Source organism: Notechis scutatus, chromosome Z (genome assembly GCF_049901735.1).
Source record: "Notechis scutatus isolate UNSWTSFEM ecotype Mainland chromosome Z, rNotScu1.2, whole genome shotgun sequence".
NCBI classification, from domain to species: domain Eukaryota; kingdom Metazoa; phylum Chordata; class Lepidosauria; order Squamata; family Elapidae; genus Notechis; species Notechis scutatus.
The window spans coordinates 128173671-128192181 of record NC_142025.1 but is presented as its reverse complement, the minus strand read 5'-3'; the positions used below and the strand labels follow the sequence as shown (position 1 = coordinate 128192181).

The following is an 18511-nucleotide window of genomic DNA, read 5'->3' as shown; positions in this document are numbered from 1 at the left end:
TCTGTCTTACATATTGGCAAAAAACAACAACACAGAAAATAAAATACAAGCTGAATGGACATGACCTTGTCAAGGACCTTGGTGTACTCATTTATAATAATCTAAGTGCTAGAGGTCACTGTAACAACATAGACAAAAGGCATTAAGAGTTGTAAACCTAATCATAGCTTTCTCTCCGGTAATATTGTATTACTAACTAGAGCATACAAAACATTTGCTAGACCAATTATTGAATACAATGGAACCCACATTGCATATCAAATATTAACTCAATAAAGAGAGTCCAAAGTTATTTCATGAGAAGTGACCTCCACTCCTCTACTCATACCTTATGCCACCAGGCTTGAATTTTTAAGCTTAGACAATTTAGAACTATGCTGACTTCGGTCCGACCTAAGCGTAGTACATAAAATTATCCATTGCAATGTCCAACCTGTCAATGACTATTTCAACTTCAACCACAACAATACACAAGCACACAATAGATACAAACTCAAGGTAAACCGTATCAAATTCAATTGCAGAAAATACAACTTCAGCAACAGAGTAGTCAAAGCCTGGAATACTCTATTTATTTATTTATTTATTTGATTTGTCAATCACTTACAAGGTAGTAGGTATAAATATATACATAGTTATGAATACATGAAATGGAAAAAGAAAAAGAAAAATAAGAAAAATAAAAAGAAACAATAGCACAGGGATGGTAGGCACGAAGTTGCTGAAGTTGTATTTCCTGCAATCAAGTTTGGTGCGATTTATATTGAGTTTGTATCTATTGTGTGCTCTTGTATTGTTATGGTTGAAGCTGAAGTATTCATTGACAGGTAGGACATTGCAATGTATGATTTTATATACTATACTTAGATCGGACCGAAGGCAGCGTAGTTCTAGTTTTCTAGCTCTAGAATTTCAGGTCTGGTGGCATAAGGTATTCTGCAATGAGTAGAGGAGTGGAGAACTCTTCTTGTGAAATATTTCTGGATTTTCTCAACTGTGTTAATATCAGATATGTAATGTGGGTTCCAGACTGATGAGCTGTATTCAAGTATTGGTCTAGCAAATGTTTTGTATGCTCTAGTTAGTAGTGTGAGAAAAAGCTATGTAGGGTTAGGTTAACTCTTAATGCCTTTTTGGCTATGTAGTTACAGTGGGCTCTAGCACTTAGATCATTAGAGATGAGTACTCCAAGGTCCTTGACAGAGTTTGGATCATCAACAAGATCTTGACTATTCAGCTTGTACTTTATTTTCTGATCTTTTTTTGCCAATATGTAAGACAGAACATTTACCTTACTCTGTGGTTTCTTCCCAAAACTCCAAAAACTTTAACCTTAAACTGTCTACTGTTGACCTCACCCCATTCCTAAGAGGTCTTTAAGGAGCATGCATAAGCGCACCGATGTGCCTATCGTCCTTGTCCTAATGTTCCCTTTTAGTTTTATCCATTTCATATATTAATAATCATGTTTATACATATCTGTTATCTAATACATGCTTGATGAATAAAGTGAAATAAATAAACAATTTATAATAGTTCAAAGTTATACTTTTTTTGGATAGGCAAAAAACTGTTTTTGAAAGGAGATAAAAAGAAAATAAAAAGTGAACTTCTGGGACATTACTTGAGGAGATTAAAGATCACGTTTAAAAACAAATAAAGAGAAAGTACCAAAGTGAATTTATTGGGATTAAAATATGCATACTGTGGTTTCTGGTAGCTATTAGTTGGATTATTTTAAACCAAGACTAAATGACAAGGCTTTAAGGATATAAGAGGGGAGATTTTCTTTCTTTCTTTCTTTCTTTCTTTCTTTCTTTCTTTCTTTCTTTCTTTCTTTCTTTCTTTCTTTCTTTCTTTCTTTCTTTCTTTCTTTCGTAGAATAGAATAGAATGGATTAGAATAGAATAGAATAGATAGAATAGAATAGAATAGAATAGAATAGAACAGAATAAAACATTTTATTTGACCAAGACACACATGGAATTTGTCTCCAGTAGAGTTGCAAAACAACAGAGAAAATAATAATAGTAATAATAATAATAGTAAAAGTGTGCAAACAGTAGAAGGGGAAAATGAGAGCAATAAAGGGATAAATACTACAGCCACACTCTAATCACCATATTTTCTCAACTGTTAGAATTAAATATTCAACAGAATAACAGCACAAAAATGTCCCTTTGTCTAGTTCAATATCCTATAATGCTGCCCCATGGGGAGGATTTGAAACAATTTGTATCCAGGATGTTAGAAGTATTGAGATATCTTCTCAGACCTCCTTCTGACCAGCAGCTCATCAACTTTTTTCTGTGATTCCTTTATAAAGTTGGATTTGCTTAATATTTTGATGGAAGACCACCAGTCAATCTCAATGTATATTAAATTAAAAACAAAAGTTGAAAGAAAACAATAGTGAAATAGTGTTGAATTCCCAATTCAACAGCTATTGGAAGTCAAACTGGATGGAATTTTCTTCAAATACAATACCTTTATTTTTTAGTCAGAACACAAGGTGATGTCCCTGCTTTTGTCTTCTTTGGCAGAATTGAGAAAGTCAGCTTATTTTAACCAGATCTGATTAACCTATTAAATTAAGAGCTGTTGTGTTGTGCTGAGATAATGTGATCAACAACTATAGATAAGAATATGTGTAATTATTCCATATGGACTAGTTACAGGAGACTTTTTCAATAGTCTATGTTTCCAAACATTTCAGATGAGTAGAGAAGAAATCAGAGATTTCAATCTTATCTGTTCTATTTATTTATTCATTAAATTTGTATGCCACCTGTCTCCCTTATAAAGCAACTTTAGGTGGCTTACAGGTTATAAAAAGACAAATAGAGAAACATTTGTTAGGAATCAGTCCACCAATTAGTTGGGTGGCAAAATATAAACCAACAATGTATGTTTGTAGCTTTAAGACAAAATCACTATATTGATTTATACTATATTCCGATTGGTTGATTGTATTGCAGATTTCCATAGAGGGAGCTAGAGATCATGGCTTGCTCTCTCTGACATTCTGTCTCTCTGACATTCTGTTGCTATCTAAGATTCTCTCTTGTATTTATGCTGTGCTTATACTTTGATATTTTTGTTTACTGGAAATGACAAAGGCAACCGGTAAGAAGACTTGGTATATTCTTTGGACTGTAAAACATATATGACCTGTTTGACCATTTATTGGACTGTGCTATTTCTTAAAGTAAACTTTAACTCAATTCAGTGTATCTGTGTGTGGCTGAATAATTATTAATAACTACTCTCATAAATATTTCCATGTGCATATCCTTGTAACTCAAGGGTATTCTGTACCTATCATACCAACATTTAAACATTTAAACAATGCAAATTAAAATTTTAGAACTAGACCACAAACCAACACTAAGAGACAGGCAACATGGGGATAAGGTCTTTTTATCCCATCAACCACCTCTAGCGGTGAGTATCCCCCTTAGAGCCCCAAGCCAACCACCAAAAGTAAGTTTTAATACCCTTTCGGAAGGTCAAAATGATGCGAGGAGTTCTCACCTCCCATGTTGGAGATAGATCCACAGTGGAAAAGCCTCTTTCTTTACCCTGCCCTCCAGAATTTTTTAGCAGATGGGATCTGTATCAGGCCTTTTTTATTGGTGTGAGTAGGACAGGATTTGAGATAATCCCATTGGGGTGAGGTGGCTACTACAGTATATCACCCATAGAGTAACCTGTAAATGATATAATTTATGAAGAATCTCTTATTAAAGTAACAAGATGATTGTCAAATCCTGAATTCAGTTTTCCTGTCTCATATATACCACAGTAATGGTGTGTATACATTAGAAGGATGCAAAGATGAATATTTTTGTCAAGTATCTAGAAAAAATGAAGAAATTGGGAAAATTCTGTCTAAAGTAGCTCCACAGTGAGATAGGCAGCAAATACATTTTATAACATAAAATAAAAAAGAGTTTGTTTATGTGGCGGGCACAGATAAGTTACTGCTGAGAATTCACCAGATAAGACTCAGACAATCAGTGCTCAATACATGCAGTGGTGTGCAAAGGTAGGCAAATATAGTATGTGTGTCCTGCCTTAGAACTAGATTAGTTAGAACATAGAATAATAGAGTTGGAAGGACCTTGGAAGTTTTTCCAGTCCAATCCCCTACTTGAGCAGGAGACCTTATACCATTTCCGATAAATGGTTGTCCAGTCTCTTTTTGGAAGCTTCAGTGATGGATAACCTCTGAAGGCAAGTAGTTCCACTATTTGATTGCTCTCACCATTAGGAAATTTGTCCTTAGTATGAGCCATGGTGGCACAGTGGTTAGAATGTAGTATTGCAAGCTACTTCTGCTGACTGCTGGTTGCACCAGCTCAAGGTTGACTAAGCCTTCCATCCTTCTGAGGTGGGTAAAATGAGGACTCAGATTGAATCTGTTTTACTGCTTAGAGAGGGCTATAAAGCACTGTGAAGTGGTATATAAGTCTAAGTGATATTGCTATTTCTATTAGTAGGCAAATATAAAAGTTTGTGTCCTGCCTTAGAACTAGATTAGTTAGAACATAGAATAATAGAATTGGAAGGGACCTTGGAGGTCTTCTAATCCAACCCCCTTCTTGAGCAGGAGACCTTATACCATTTCAGATAAATGGTTGTCCAGTCTCTTTTTGGAAGCTTCAGTAATGGAGTACTCACAACTTCTGAAGGCAAGTTCTTACATTGATTGATTGCTCTCATCATTAGGAAATTTATCCTTAGTTCTAGGTTGCTTCTCTCCTTGTTGTTTCCATCCATTGTTTCTAGTCTTGCCTTTTGGTGCTTTGAAAAATAGTTTGACACTCTCATCTTTATAGGAACACTTCCAATATTAGAACACTTTTATCATATCTTGCTTAGTCCTTCTTTTCATACCCAATTCCTATAACTGTTCTTTGTAAGTTTTAGTGTCTGCCCCACTAAACTTGCAGCTCTTCTATGCATTCTTTTCAGTCTCTAAATCCTTTCTAAAAAAATATTTTGGTAATCACTAGAACAACTAGTTCTAGTTTTAAAACCACTTTACAAAGAAGAAAAGTTGTAATGTTGTTAATACATACTGTATATTCTTTAGTTCTTTATTCTTATCAGTTGATCTCTATTATTCAGTTCTGGTTTTATCAATATAATATAGCTTTTGGGAAGAAACATACAAATTAGTAACCCAGCACTGGAAGCTAAAATGGAGAAGATTTCCACAGCCAATATGTATTTTCCCTTTGCACTCAAGTATGTGGGAACAAATGTTAGCCAAACAGAGCAAAACATCAGCATACTGAAGGTGATAAATTTGGCTTCGTTAAATGTATCTGGCAAATTTCTGGCAAAGAAAGCTACAGTGAAGCTTAGGAGTGCCAAGAAACTCATAAAGCTGAGGACACAGTAAAACATGACCATTGAGCCTTCGTTACATTCTAGTAGAATTTCTTCAGCCAAAGAATGCATATCAAAATCAGGGAATGGGGGAGTGATTATCAACCACATGATACAAATAATGAGTTGGACAAAGGAGCATACAAAAACAATGGAAGTAGCCAGGGGTTTTCTCATACACTTCCTCATTTGGGAATCAGGCTTAGTGGCCTTAAAAGCTAGAACAACGATGATGGTTTTGGCCAAGACACAAGATACAGCAAATGTAAAAATGATGCCAAAGGCACTTTGTCGTAAAAGACATGTCAACTTTCTGGGCTGGCCAATGAACAGTAAAGCACAAAGGAATGAAAGCATGAGAGAAATAAGGAGAGCATAAGTGAGATTCCTATTATTGGCTTTGACAATGGGAGTGCCTTGATGTTTAATGAATATCACAAGCATCAATGTTGTAATTAAAAACAGGCAGAGTGCAAAAATGGTCAAACCAAACCCTAAAGGTTCTCTGTAAGAGAGATAAGTGATTTTTTTCAGAAGACATCCATCTTTAGCATGGTTTGGAAATTGTCCTTCTAGGCACTGAACACAGTCATCCATGTCTGGAAGAGAAAATATATATGAATAATGTAATTCATTTCAAACATCATTCTGTAATAACACAACTATGAAGAGGATTAATTGGATTAAAATTTTAAAGCAACACATAGAATCTTCTTTAGTCAACCTTAGTACAAACATTATCTAATAATCCAAATCTTACACTATCCATGAAAAATGGTGAATAAATTTATTACGAATATTACACCTTCTTCAACAGTAGAGGTTAGGATTATCTAAACTCTGTGTGTCTTTCCATTTTGTGAAGGAGCAACTATTGGCTCCATTAATTGAATAGAGCCAATCTTTACAATGAGGGATGCGGTGGCTCAGTGGCTAAGATGCTGATTTTGTTGATCAGAAAGGTTGGCAGTTTGGCTGTTTGAATCCCTAGCACTGCGTAACAGAGTGAGCTCCCATTACATGTCCCAGGTTCTGCCATTCTAGCAGTTCGAAAGCATGTAAAAATGCAAGTAGAAAAATAGGGACCACTTTGGTGGGAAGTAACAACATTCTGTGCGCCTTCAGCATTTAATCAGGCCAGCCACATGACCATGGAGACATCTTCAGACAGCGCTGGCTCTTTAGCTTTGTAACGGAGATGAGCACTGCCCCCTAGATCCAGAAATGACTAGCATGTATGTGCGAGGGGAACCTTTACTTTACTTTAATCTTTACAACTCTTGATTCCCTTGTTACCAACAGTTACTTCCACCCAGTATGGTCCAGAAAGCTCTATTTGTTTCTGGTTTATTGTTCTGGTAATTGATTGTTGAAAAGGGACATCAGTCGCTTTCATCTCACAGAATATAGGGAGTAGCATCATGTGGGTATGGGGTGGGACAGATGGTTTGGTTCTGGGTGGAAAAAAATAGTGTTGCAGATTCAGGCCTTCAGAAAAGAGATAAATATTCCAAACATAATGTTTAAGGAGTGTTTTGACCTCCCTTCTCCTTCTGTTCTTGCCCTTTCACTAACCTGAAATAATCTTAAACTCATACTACAAAATACAAACTCAGCTGTTAAATATGATGCTAATGAATTACATACATCATTGTAAATGCAAGGGAACTATGTCAACCATCAAAACATCTGTAAATTCTAGCTTTGTTTTTTTCTCACCTTTCTGGGTTGAAATCTTTCCTTTTGGACATGGAAGGCAATCATAACAGCAAAAGGGCTTCCCCTCTTTCTTCCTCTTATAAAATCCTTGAAGGCAATTATTGTTACAAAGTGAAATAGGTTGTGTCTTAATGTAAAAGAAAGAAATTCAAGTTATCATATCAATAAATAAATAAATAAACAATAAGAGTTGTTAACCTAATCTTATGTAGCTTTTTCTCTAGTAATACACTACTAACTAGAGCATACAAAACATTTGTTAGACCAATACTCAAATACAGCTCATCAGTCTGGAACTCACATTATGTATCTGATATTAACACAGTTGAGAAAGTCCAGAAATATTTCACAAGAAGAGTTCTCCACTCCTCTACTCGTTGCAGAATGCCTTATTCCACCAGACTCGAAATTCTAGACCTGTAAAACCTAGAATTATGCCACCTTCAGTCCGATCTAAGTATAGTATATAAAATCATACATTGCAATGTCCTACCTGTCAATGAATACTTCAGCTTCAACCATAACAACACAAGAGGAAACAATAGATACAAACTCAAGGTTAATCGCACCAAACTTGATTGCAGGAAATACGACTTCAGCAACAGAGTGGTCAATGTCTGGAATACTCTACCTGACTCTGTGGTTTCTTCCCCAAACCCCAAAAACTTTAACCTTAGACTGTCTACTATTGACCTCACCCTTTTCCTCAGAGGTCTGTAGGGGGCTTGCAAAAGCGCACCAACGTGCCTACCATCCCTGTCCTATTGTTTCTTTTATTTTATTTTTTTATTTTTCTTATATGTATCCATGTATTCATAACTATGTTTTTGTTTTCTTAAGTTTTCACAGGTACTTACATGTATGTTATTCAGCTTTGTTCGGGTATTTTCCCACGTCATTATAGTTGTGCTTTTAAAGTTGTAGCAACATTTCGGCAGAATCTCATCTGCCATCATCAGGCTTCTGTATTGTGTTCAACACAATACAGAAGCCTGATGATGGCAGATGAGATTCTGCCAAAACGTTGCTACAGCTTTAAAAGCACAACTATAATGACGTGGGAAAATACCCGAACAAAGCTGAATAACATACAACTATGTTTTTATTTATACCTATTATCTTGTAAACAATTGACAATAAATAAATAAATAATAAATATGTCTAGAGAGTTGGAAACAAAATTGTTTAAGAAATTTGAACTCCTTGGCAAAATTGTTAAGGTATGCTCTTTAGATATTGTGCTTTTAGAGTTACTGAAATAATAAGATTTAATTGAGATAACTATGAAAAAATGTCCCTCTACTTCAATGGCTTTGTTCATATTTCTATGCTTACTCTAAAAATAAAGTTTCTATAATCTTTTGTACTTTAACACTTTTTTCTTAGTGTTCTTAGCTTGTCTGTATAAATAGTTGACATGTAATTGACGCATCTCCTCTTTAATTATCTTGAAGTATTTACATTTAGCTTTTCTTATGGAACTTGGAGTAGATTTTTTTAACTTGTTAGCATGTGTTTTATTGGGCTGAACTAATTAACCAAAGACAGAAAAAATAGAATCAATGAAATAATATAATTTAAATTGTAGAAATCATAATTGACCTAATATAAAGAAAAAAGGAAATAGGACTGGTAAATTATGTTTCAAACACAACAATTCCATTATTTTCCAATATTGTTCAAAAGCCTTCATCCTTTTCTCTTCATAAATATCAAAACTAAATTAAATGTTAACAGATAAATAGCAATACTCCTTTAGTGCAAAACTGCTGTATATTTTTCTTTCAGCATTGTATCATTATTGTTTTAGTCAACTTCCTTGTGCTCTATAATGGATAATTCTAGTGAATTAAACAGTTGCTTAATTTATCTATAAATTGATATTCACTAAACCTTGATTTGGATAAATCTTATTTAACAAACCTGAGAAAAAGTGAAATTCAATACTTTTCTTCTCCCAAAATTGAAAGTTGAGAGCACCCTATCCCTTTTCATGCCTAGAGGCAGTAGGACATTGTCTGATATCACATATGTGAAATTTTGCCTTAGGACCTTTAGAGCACATTTTGCAGTATATTATTTCTTTTCTGTCCGTTAAGGCAAAAAGGCAAAATTGTTTGGAAGGTAATTCTTCCTCCTCTGCAGATCTGATATTTAGGACCAACACAATGATTTCTTTTGCCAAACATCAAATATTTTTACTAACTTTGTTACAACATCTGTGTTAGTCTTGCAAGCTAGTCCAGACAGGAAGCAAACCTAGATGACCCAAGTCTAAAAGTATATTTCCCTCTTTACTTGCTAAAAAACAAGGGAAACTCCCTTCTGAGTTTCTTTTTCTTTGCCATATACATTTGCTTCTGTGGGCTAAACTGCCTCTTATTTGACTATTCCTTTGGCTGTGGTTGTTCACATTGTCTCCCAAGGTCATTCCCACAAACCATTACATCTGAAAATACTTCAAGAAATGCATACATCCTTACATGATTGAATTTGTTAGGCCATACAATGCTATTGTCATTAATGGAGAATATACTCTCTGAAGAAGCATATGGATCAATCTTTCCAACTTTTGCTTTCAAGAAAGACTGGTTTGGGAATGTTATCCAGTTGATAATATCAAATCCAGCTATTCTTTCTCCACTTTGGTCAAAGGAAATTTTCTCTCCAGCACTATTGTTGAATGATACTTTTCGTAAAAGGTGATGAAGCTAAGATCAAATTGGGGGGAACATTTTAAAACAACCCAAAGGGAGATTATAATATTTTAGTATTATAATTTTGAAAAGGCAACATTGAATTGCTAATTTATCTGTCAGGCACAAGAAATTAGGAACCAAGGTTGTTCAAATGAGTAGAACTTTATCCCATGCTATCTTTCTACAACAATTTCAACTACTAAGGTCAAGGCAAAATGGTGATAGATAAGAGTCAGTAGGATTCAAGAAGGACTGGACCTAGATCTCTTAAGGACACGAAGGATTCCAAACTGATGACGTGCTTGATTCTTGCCCTGGACTCAGCCTAGTCATCTTCAACAATATCCTAATATATTAGAGTAATGTTTCTCAACCTCAACAACTTAAATGTGTAGACTCCAACTAACTGGAGAATGCTGTGATTTGAATCCTACCCATCATAAAGTTGATTTTAAAGTTGTAGTTGAAAAATACTCAATTAGAGGTACAGAACTAACAAAAGTAACATTTTCTTCCAATTGAAAAAAATACATAGAAAAATTAATTGCAACAGGAGACCCTATACCATTTCAGACAAATAACTGTGTAGTCTCTTTTTAAAAGCCTCAAGTGATGGAACACCCACAACCTCTGAAGACAAGCCTGTTCACAAGTTATTCCATTGGTTGTTCCACTGATTAATTGTTCTCACTATTAGGACATTTCTACTTAGATCTAGATTACTTGTCTCCTTGATTAGGTCCCATCCATTGCTTCTTGTCTTGCCTTCTGCAGCTTTGAAATATAATTTGATCCCTATTCTTCTTGGCAGTCCCTAAAATGTAGGAACACTGATATCATGCTATATTCTGTACCTGCCAAGAGTATTGATTGAGATCAATACTCTTTCTCAGCCCCTTCACCATTATTTTTTGCTTGAATTTCAACAAATGTATGTGGTGCAGAGCATGTGCTATAGCATAGACTGCATTGTACATGCTATAGCTGTGAGCAGTCATCTTCATTTCAAAAAGAGAACCAGGAAGAGACTCCAGTTTTTCAAACCCAGTGCAAGTTCTCTCAAATGGGTTTTCTGAGGTGGGGCTTGAGAAAAAACATTCAAACACATTTTCCCAGAAGCTCTGGATAAAACCATCTTTTTTTTCTGAGATAGGGTTTCTGGTCTGAAGAAACTCTTGAAATCCCAACACTTCCTTTAAGTGGACTGCCAAGGATATAGTACCATGAAGGAAGTCTATGCTCCATCTGCCTTGGAAAGCAAAGGAAGTGAAATCCATTTGGGCCGTCATAATCCAGACTTTATCACCTGGCTTTGAAGGTATATCCAAATATACTGAACCTGCTATCAGTAATCTTAAAACTGGTATTGTCTGTATTTCTCCATGTATGAGCAAAACATTGGAAGTATTTCTCATAATGGTCTTGTAAGTTGCAAGACCTTCTTCTATAAGTTTCTGCAGTTCCCCAGTAAATCCTTGTCTGGGGAGTCTTTGTATGAAATCAAAACAAATGCCCCTCTCAGAGAAAAAGGGAAGGACATTCTGCACAAATCTTTCCCCATTGTCATCATCAAGATAAAGCACCCCAATCCATCTCCACCTGAAATGCAGAAGTAAGTGAAGAATCCCATTATATTGATAAGTGCCTTTTGGGAACATCTGTTGGACAAAACCAGCTTGGCTTCTGTAATGCAGTACTGGAGCAGATCCATATGTAACCTTTAAAAAAAGAATATTTGTTTAAATTATGTCATAATATCTATGGGTGAGTATATTTGATCACCACAATATAAAAAAAAATGTGTTGAGAGTCTAGAAAGAGTGCAGAGAAGAGCAACAAGGAGGATAAGGATCTGTATGTTAAAATATATGAATAATTGTTGCAGGAATTGGGTATGTCTAGTTTAATGAAAAGAAGGACTAGAGGTCATATGATAGCAATGTTCCAATATTTAAGGGTCCACCACAAAGAATATGGGCAAACTTATTCTCCAAAGCATCTGAAGGCAGGACAAGAAGCAATGAGTGGAAACTGATCAAGGAGAGAAGCAGTCTAGAACTAAGGAGAAATTAATCAATAGAACAGCTTATCTTCAGAAATTGTCGGTGCTCTATCACTGGATATTTTTAAGAAGAAATTAGACAACCATTTGTCTGAAATGGTATAGGGTTTCCTACTCAAGCAGAAGGTGGATTAGAAGACCTCCAAGGTCCTTCAAACTCTGTTATTCTGTTCTGTTAGAAACCCAACCAATCTTTTCTTCAGTTGTGAAAGGTAATCCTTATAATGATTTATGACAACATAAAACCTAAACACACTATTATCCCATATACTTTTCCAGTCTATAACTCATTTATACCACTGACTATAACTATTTAACACCACTGACAATGTTGCTGCCCTACAAAGTGACTTAACTATGTTTCAGAATGGTCAAACAATTGGCAACTTCAAATCTCAACCAACAAATGCTCTATTTTACACACTGGCAACAAAAATCAGAATACTAAATATAAACTGGGAGGATATGACCTCATAGATGACCCTCATTCTGTCAAGGACCTAGAAGTATTCATTTCAAAATATATAAGCCCCAGAGCTCAATATAACAGCATTGCCAAAAAGGCATTAAGAGTTGTTAACCTAATTTTGAGAAGCTTCTTCTCTGGTAACATTGAACTGCCAACCAGGGCATACAAAGCCTTCACCAGACAAATTCTCAAATACAGCTCATCTGCCTGGAATCACACTGTATAACAGACATTATTACAATTGAACAAGTCCAGAGGTAAGTCACAAGAAGAGTACTCCACTCCTCAGCTCACAATAGATTACCTTATGACACCTGACTTGAAATTTTGGACCTAGAAAATGAGAACTACACCACCTATGGTCTGACCTAAGTTTAGTACACAAAATTGTCTGCTACAATGTCCTACCTGTCAATGACTACTTCAGCTTCAACCACAATAACACACAGGCAAACTATAGATACAAACTCAAAGTAAACAACAAACTAAAAGACTCAAGGTTCATCCCTCCCTTGATAGGACCTGATGGTAAAGACTGCAACGACGACACCATTAAAGCCAACATCTTTAACACATTCTTCGGCTCAGTATTTGTAAACAGCAATGGATCTTGCCCAGTATTTCCTAACCGTACCACAGATAACAACAATGACCTAATACATATCAATTTCACAGAAAACAATGTTGAAAAATCACTACGCAATCTAAAACCATCCCTATCTATTGGACCGGATGGAATATGTGCCTACTTTCTTAAGAAAGCTATCCACTGCCATAGCCAAACCTCTAAGCATAATCTTTGAAAAATCTTTCAGGACCAGCTCCTTGCCTAACCTATGGTCACAAGCCACAGTCATCCCCATCTTCAAAAAGGGAGACCCAATCCTAGTTGAAAATTACAGACCAATCTCCTTATGCTGCGTCACCTGCAAAGTCATGGAATCAATTATTAACCAATCCATCATCCTCCACTTAGAGACAAACAACCTACTCTCCAATAAACAATTTGGTTTCAGAAAAAAACTATCCTGTAATCTGCAACTCTTACACTGCAAAAACATATGGACGACACAACTCGACCAGGGCAAAGCAATAGACGCAATCTACATAGACTTCTGTAAAGCCTTTGATTCAGTGGTACACGACAAACTACTCCTAAAAATAAAATCCTATGGTATATCTGGACAACTGAATAACTGGATAGAAGCATTCCTATCAAACAGACAACAAATGGTCAAAATCGGGAGAGTCCTATCAAATCCAGTACCTGTCAATAGTGGTGTCCCTCAGGGCAGTGTTCTAGGACCAACTCTCTTCATACTCTACATAAACGACCTCTGTGATCATATTAAGAGCAATTAGCGTTCTTCTTCGCTGATGATGTAAAGCTGTTCAATACTATAGACAATACTACTACCCTACAAAAAGATCTTGACTATGTATCCGAATGGTCAAACAAATGGCAACTTCAAATCTCAACAAATAAATGCTCTGTCTTACATATTGGCAAAAAAAATCAGAAAATAAAATACAAGCTGAATAGTCAAGACCTTGTTGATGACCCAAGCTCTGTAAAGGACCTTGGAATACTCACCTCTAATGATCTGAGTGCTAGAGCCCACTGCAACTACATAGCCAAAAAGGCATTAAGAGTTGTTAACCTAATCCTACGTAGCTTTTTCTCTGGCAATATCACACTACTAACCAGAGCATACAAAACATTTGCTAGACCAATACTCGAATACAGTTCATCAGTCTGGAACCCTCATTACGTATCTGATATTAGCACAATTGAGAAAGTCCAGAAATATTTCACAAGAAGAGTTCTCCACTCTTCTACTCGTTGTAGAATACCTTATGCCACCAGACTTGAAATTCTAGAACTAGAAAACCTTGAATTACGCCTGCCTTCGGTCTGACTTAAGCATGGTATATAAAATCATAAATTGCAATGTCCTACCTGTCAATGAATACTTCAGCTTCAACCATAACAACACAAGAGCACACAATAGATACAAACTCAAAGTAAACCGCACCAAACTTGATTGCAGGAAATACGACTTCAGCAATAGAGTAGTCAATGTCTGGAATACTCTACCCGACTCTGTAGTCTCTTCCCAAACCCCAAAACTTTAACCTTAGACTGTCTACCATTGACCTCACCCTTTCCTAAGAGGTCTGTAGGGGCGGCATAAGCGCACCAACGTGCCTACCGTCCCTGTCCTATTGTTTCTCTATTCTTTTATTTTTCTTATATGTACCCATCTCATGTATTCACAACTATGTATACACTTATACTTATTATCTTGTAAACAATTGACAAATCAAATAAATAAATAAAATAAAATAAATAAAAAATAAATAAACTGCTCCAAACTCGATTGCAGAAAATACAACATCTGCAACAGAATGGTCAATGCCTGGAATTCGCTACTAATTGTGTGTGTTACATCCTCAAAGTCCCAAAACTTTAACTTTAAACTATCTACTGTGGACCTCACTCCATTCCTAAGAGGTTGTGTAAAGCACACCAGCGTGTCTACCATCCCTGTCCCATTTATTCATACTCATTTTATATATGTGTATATATGTATATATGTATGTATGCATATATATATGTGTGTGTGTGTGTGGTAGGTGGGTTTCTAAGTTTGAGCATTATATATCAGACTTTGTTAGGAGTATTTTCCCACGTCATTGTAGTTGTGCTTTTAAAGTTGTAGCAAGCGTTTGAGAATCATCTGCCATCATCAGGCTTCTGTATTGTGTTCATCACAATACGTTCAGACGAACACAATACAGAAGCCTGATGATGGCAGATGAGATTCCCAAAACGCTTGCTACAACTTTAAAAGCACAACTACAATGATGTGGAAAATACCCGAACAAAGCTGAATACCATACATATAAATACCCAAATCTAAAAAACATATGTATATGTATATGTATATGTATATGTATATGTATATGTATATGTATATGTATATATATGTATATGTATATGTATATACATCCATTTATACTTATATGTTTATATGTTATGTCCATACTTATACTTGTTTTCTCATACATGCTTGACAAACTAAACTAAATAAAAAATAAAAATAAAATTGTTTTAGAGCTGAGCGATGAAGAGGATTTTTTAATACTAGTACAAATGGCAAACAATTTGCTTCCAAAGGAATACCTGAGTCAGACTTAGATATCCGAGAGTCTGAGATACTTCAAAATTAAATTATGAATTCTTGCATGAGATTATTAGAATGTTGAGAAAGGATTTTAGTTACATTGCAGTAGAGAGGGGAGAGAGAAGATGAATAGGAAGAAATGATGAAAGGAAAGAGTTATTCTGTTAATATATCTTTAATATTATAGCTATCTATATCCTATTTTCTATGAGATATCAGTAGGAAATAATAGAAGATAGCAACAGGAAGAAACCAACCCCCCCACCAAAAAATACCCCACCTCTGTATATGTAAACACTTTAGTGCAAGTTTTTGATTACATAAAACATTGCTAGTTCCTTTTAGCTTCCAGAAACTAAAAGTCTTCTAAATCAAGTTATGAAAAGTCAAAGATAAAAATCTATTATTTTCCATTTTGGCATATTTTGGACATACATTCTGCAAAAAAATAGTTGACATGATGCAAATTTTGATCACAGGATAAATATTTTAGTCTCTATAATCAGATGAATTCTGATGTTCAAATATGAAGAATGAAAGTAAACAGGTGAGCCTTAACTCTAAAAAAAAAAAAAAAAAGTCACAGAGTTTTCCCCTCATTTTAATCATGCCAATAAGGGAAGCATCAGAGGTACAGATGTTCCTTACCTGTGGGATCTTGTAGAGATCAAGAATGGGGGCCATATGAAGGCAGACATTTGAATTAGGTCCCCCAATGACTGCAACTGCATTGTTTATACTGTCACACTTGTAGTTTGGAATGAATCTCTTTTGAGTGGAGAGCAATTCCATTGAAGCAAGATAAGTCCAGCTTGCACTGAAATGGCTGTTATAGATCTGGAAGCCCAAAGTGATGTTTGGCAAAATATGTGGGTTTTCATTGATTTCTTTTACAGCAAATACCAGTGCCAGAATATGCTGGTAATGCTGAATCAATACTCTACAAAAAGCACATAAGACATAACCATATGCTTCATAATGTTATATTTGTTCAACATAGCAATATATGTATTAAATATATATCAAACAAATGATACTCTATCAGAAATAAATTATGTAGCTCTTATGTTGGGAAGTGTAACTTGCAAAAGAAAATACACTCCCGTAAGGTATCACTTTTTGAAATTTGTTTGTGAATTTAATTTGGAACTTCTAGCTAGCATGAACACAACAGTGTTGTTACATGTTTTTGGAAATCTGCATCTGCCTGCATTCAGTAAAATTTACATCTGCATTGGATTCACACATTTGTGTTAAGATTATAAATGATACTCCTTCATTCATTCACAGGGCTGACTAGAGAGTTGTGCATTATTTATGATACTAAAGCCAGTGTTCTAACATTTGTTGAATATCTTAACCTGAGCTCCAGAGCATTGTAAAAGTCAGATTCTTATGATCTATTCCATTTAAAAAGGAGGATAATATACTAGGGTAGCAACAGGAAAAAAGCCTAGCATAGCATCTTCATGACCATCAGGTTTATGATGGCACATATTATTAGGGACATAAATAGCTCATATTTCAGAAAGTTTGATTCAGTATGTGGGAACAATTCGTATTTCTGTTATCACATGGATATAATACCCATCCACTTACCCCCCCCCCCCCCAACACACACAGACATGCAGGTATACAAATACATGAATGTGCTAAGAAGATATTTTGAGAAGAAGGAGAAGCAGAGAGAAGAAAAAGATCCTTTAAAAAAATTAACAATTGGGAATAACTAATTTCTGTTTATAATCCAAGACACAAACAAGTTCCCAGAATTGTTCATCTCCAGTTCAAAATTCTGTTTCCATCAATTTGCCCACAACTGAAAATACAGTTCGACAGTTTTGAAAAGTTGGTCATTTTCACTAATGTGGGGGGAAAAGCTATTATAGCAGCTATACATTCAATTCAGCAGATGTAATTTTGGAAGCTGAAGCAAATGATTATAAAAAAATATTGCCGTTGAAAAAAGTGCATCTTAAAAAATAAATCAGTTTACATAAATCATATACATAAGGGCTGCAGCTCTTGTTTGCAAATATACCCTGAATAAATATCATCAGAAAACACTTGCTTCTTTTTTTGGAAAACCACAACCTTGTTAACACACAACAGTCTTTAAGATGTTACAAATATAACTTGAGCTGTCCAGCCTCAGAAACAACAGTGAAGGACACAAACGTTAGGAAGAACAGAATGTATGGCTTCTATTAAGAAAAGAACATGCTATCACTATGCTTCTCTGCTAAAACTAGAATGAGGTAATATTACAAATGATATGAATCAGAATAAAAGTTCATGTATAAAGCAACTTGCTCAGATAGTGAATCAGGGGAGATACACATTGTGATTCAATTATATCCCAGGTTCTTACGGAATATCATCAAAGTACTCTGGAGATGGTATTTTTTCATAGGATAAGGCACGTGAAAGCACATTACTCTGAGAAGTTATGCTTGCAATGTTAAATTCTCCAAAATGATAATATTTGTGAAGAATTGGAAGAAGCACTCGAGTGGCACACTTATCAACAGGACATTTGCTAGCCGTAGGAGGTAACGAAGCTAATGCCAACATTATTATCACCACCATCTTGTTCATTTTTTAAAAAAAATGATAAAGGAGAAGATCTTAGGGTCACACCTTGATTTAACTAACTACTATTGCAAAAAGCTGTCCTGGAAAACAAAGCCCAGAACATATAGATCAATTGTTGGGTTAGAAAATCCATTAAATATGATATGTAGTTTTGCTACTGCTGATGGACAGAAAGCTGTCAATTTAATTATGGTTATTTTGAAAATAATTATTGACACAAAGCTGCCGTTGCTTTGCAATCTTGGGTCTAGAGCAAGTTGGTTAACTTTTTTGTGGGCACCCACAAAAGTTAACCAACTTGCTCTAGACCCAAGATTGCAAAGCAATGGCAGCTTTGTGTCAATAATTATTTTCAAAATAACCATAATTAAATTGACAGCTT

At 35.2% G+C, this 18511-nt stretch overlaps 1 protein-coding gene across 1 annotated transcript; it reads right to left on the bottom strand.

Moving 5' to 3' along the window:
* Nucleotides 1-5094: 5094 nt before the first annotated feature.
* LOC113428177 (vomeronasal type-2 receptor 26-like) lies at nucleotides 5095-18123 on the bottom strand. Its single transcript, XM_087947434.1, has 6 exons — nucleotides 17906-18123; nucleotides 16183-16360; nucleotides 10670-11533; nucleotides 9600-9827; nucleotides 7117-7243; nucleotides 5095-5996 (listed from the first exon to the last, which is right to left on the bottom strand). Exons 1-6 carry the CDS (start codon nucleotides 18121-18123, stop codon nucleotides 5095-5097), a joined length of 2517 nt encoding a protein of 838 aa, XP_087803560.1.
* Between the last annotated feature and the right edge of the window lie 388 nt (nucleotides 18124-18511).

What these genes read in the sequence shown, in the direction of transcription:
- LOC113428177 (XM_087947434.1), bottom strand. Translation starts at nt 18,123, where the DNA reads ATGGTGGTGATAATAATGTTGGCATTAGCTTCGTTACCTCCTACGGCT. An exon ending in GAGTACTTTGATGATATTCC is followed by an intron (nt 16,361 to 17,905) that starts GTAAGAACCTGG and finishes GATCTATAACAG; the next exon opens with CCATTTCAGTGCAAGCTGGA. An exon ending in AAAGATTTCAACCCAGAAAG is followed by an intron (nt 5,997 to 7,116) that starts GTGAGAAAAAAA and finishes TTTCTCTTCCAG; the next exon opens with ACATGGATGACTGTGTTCAG.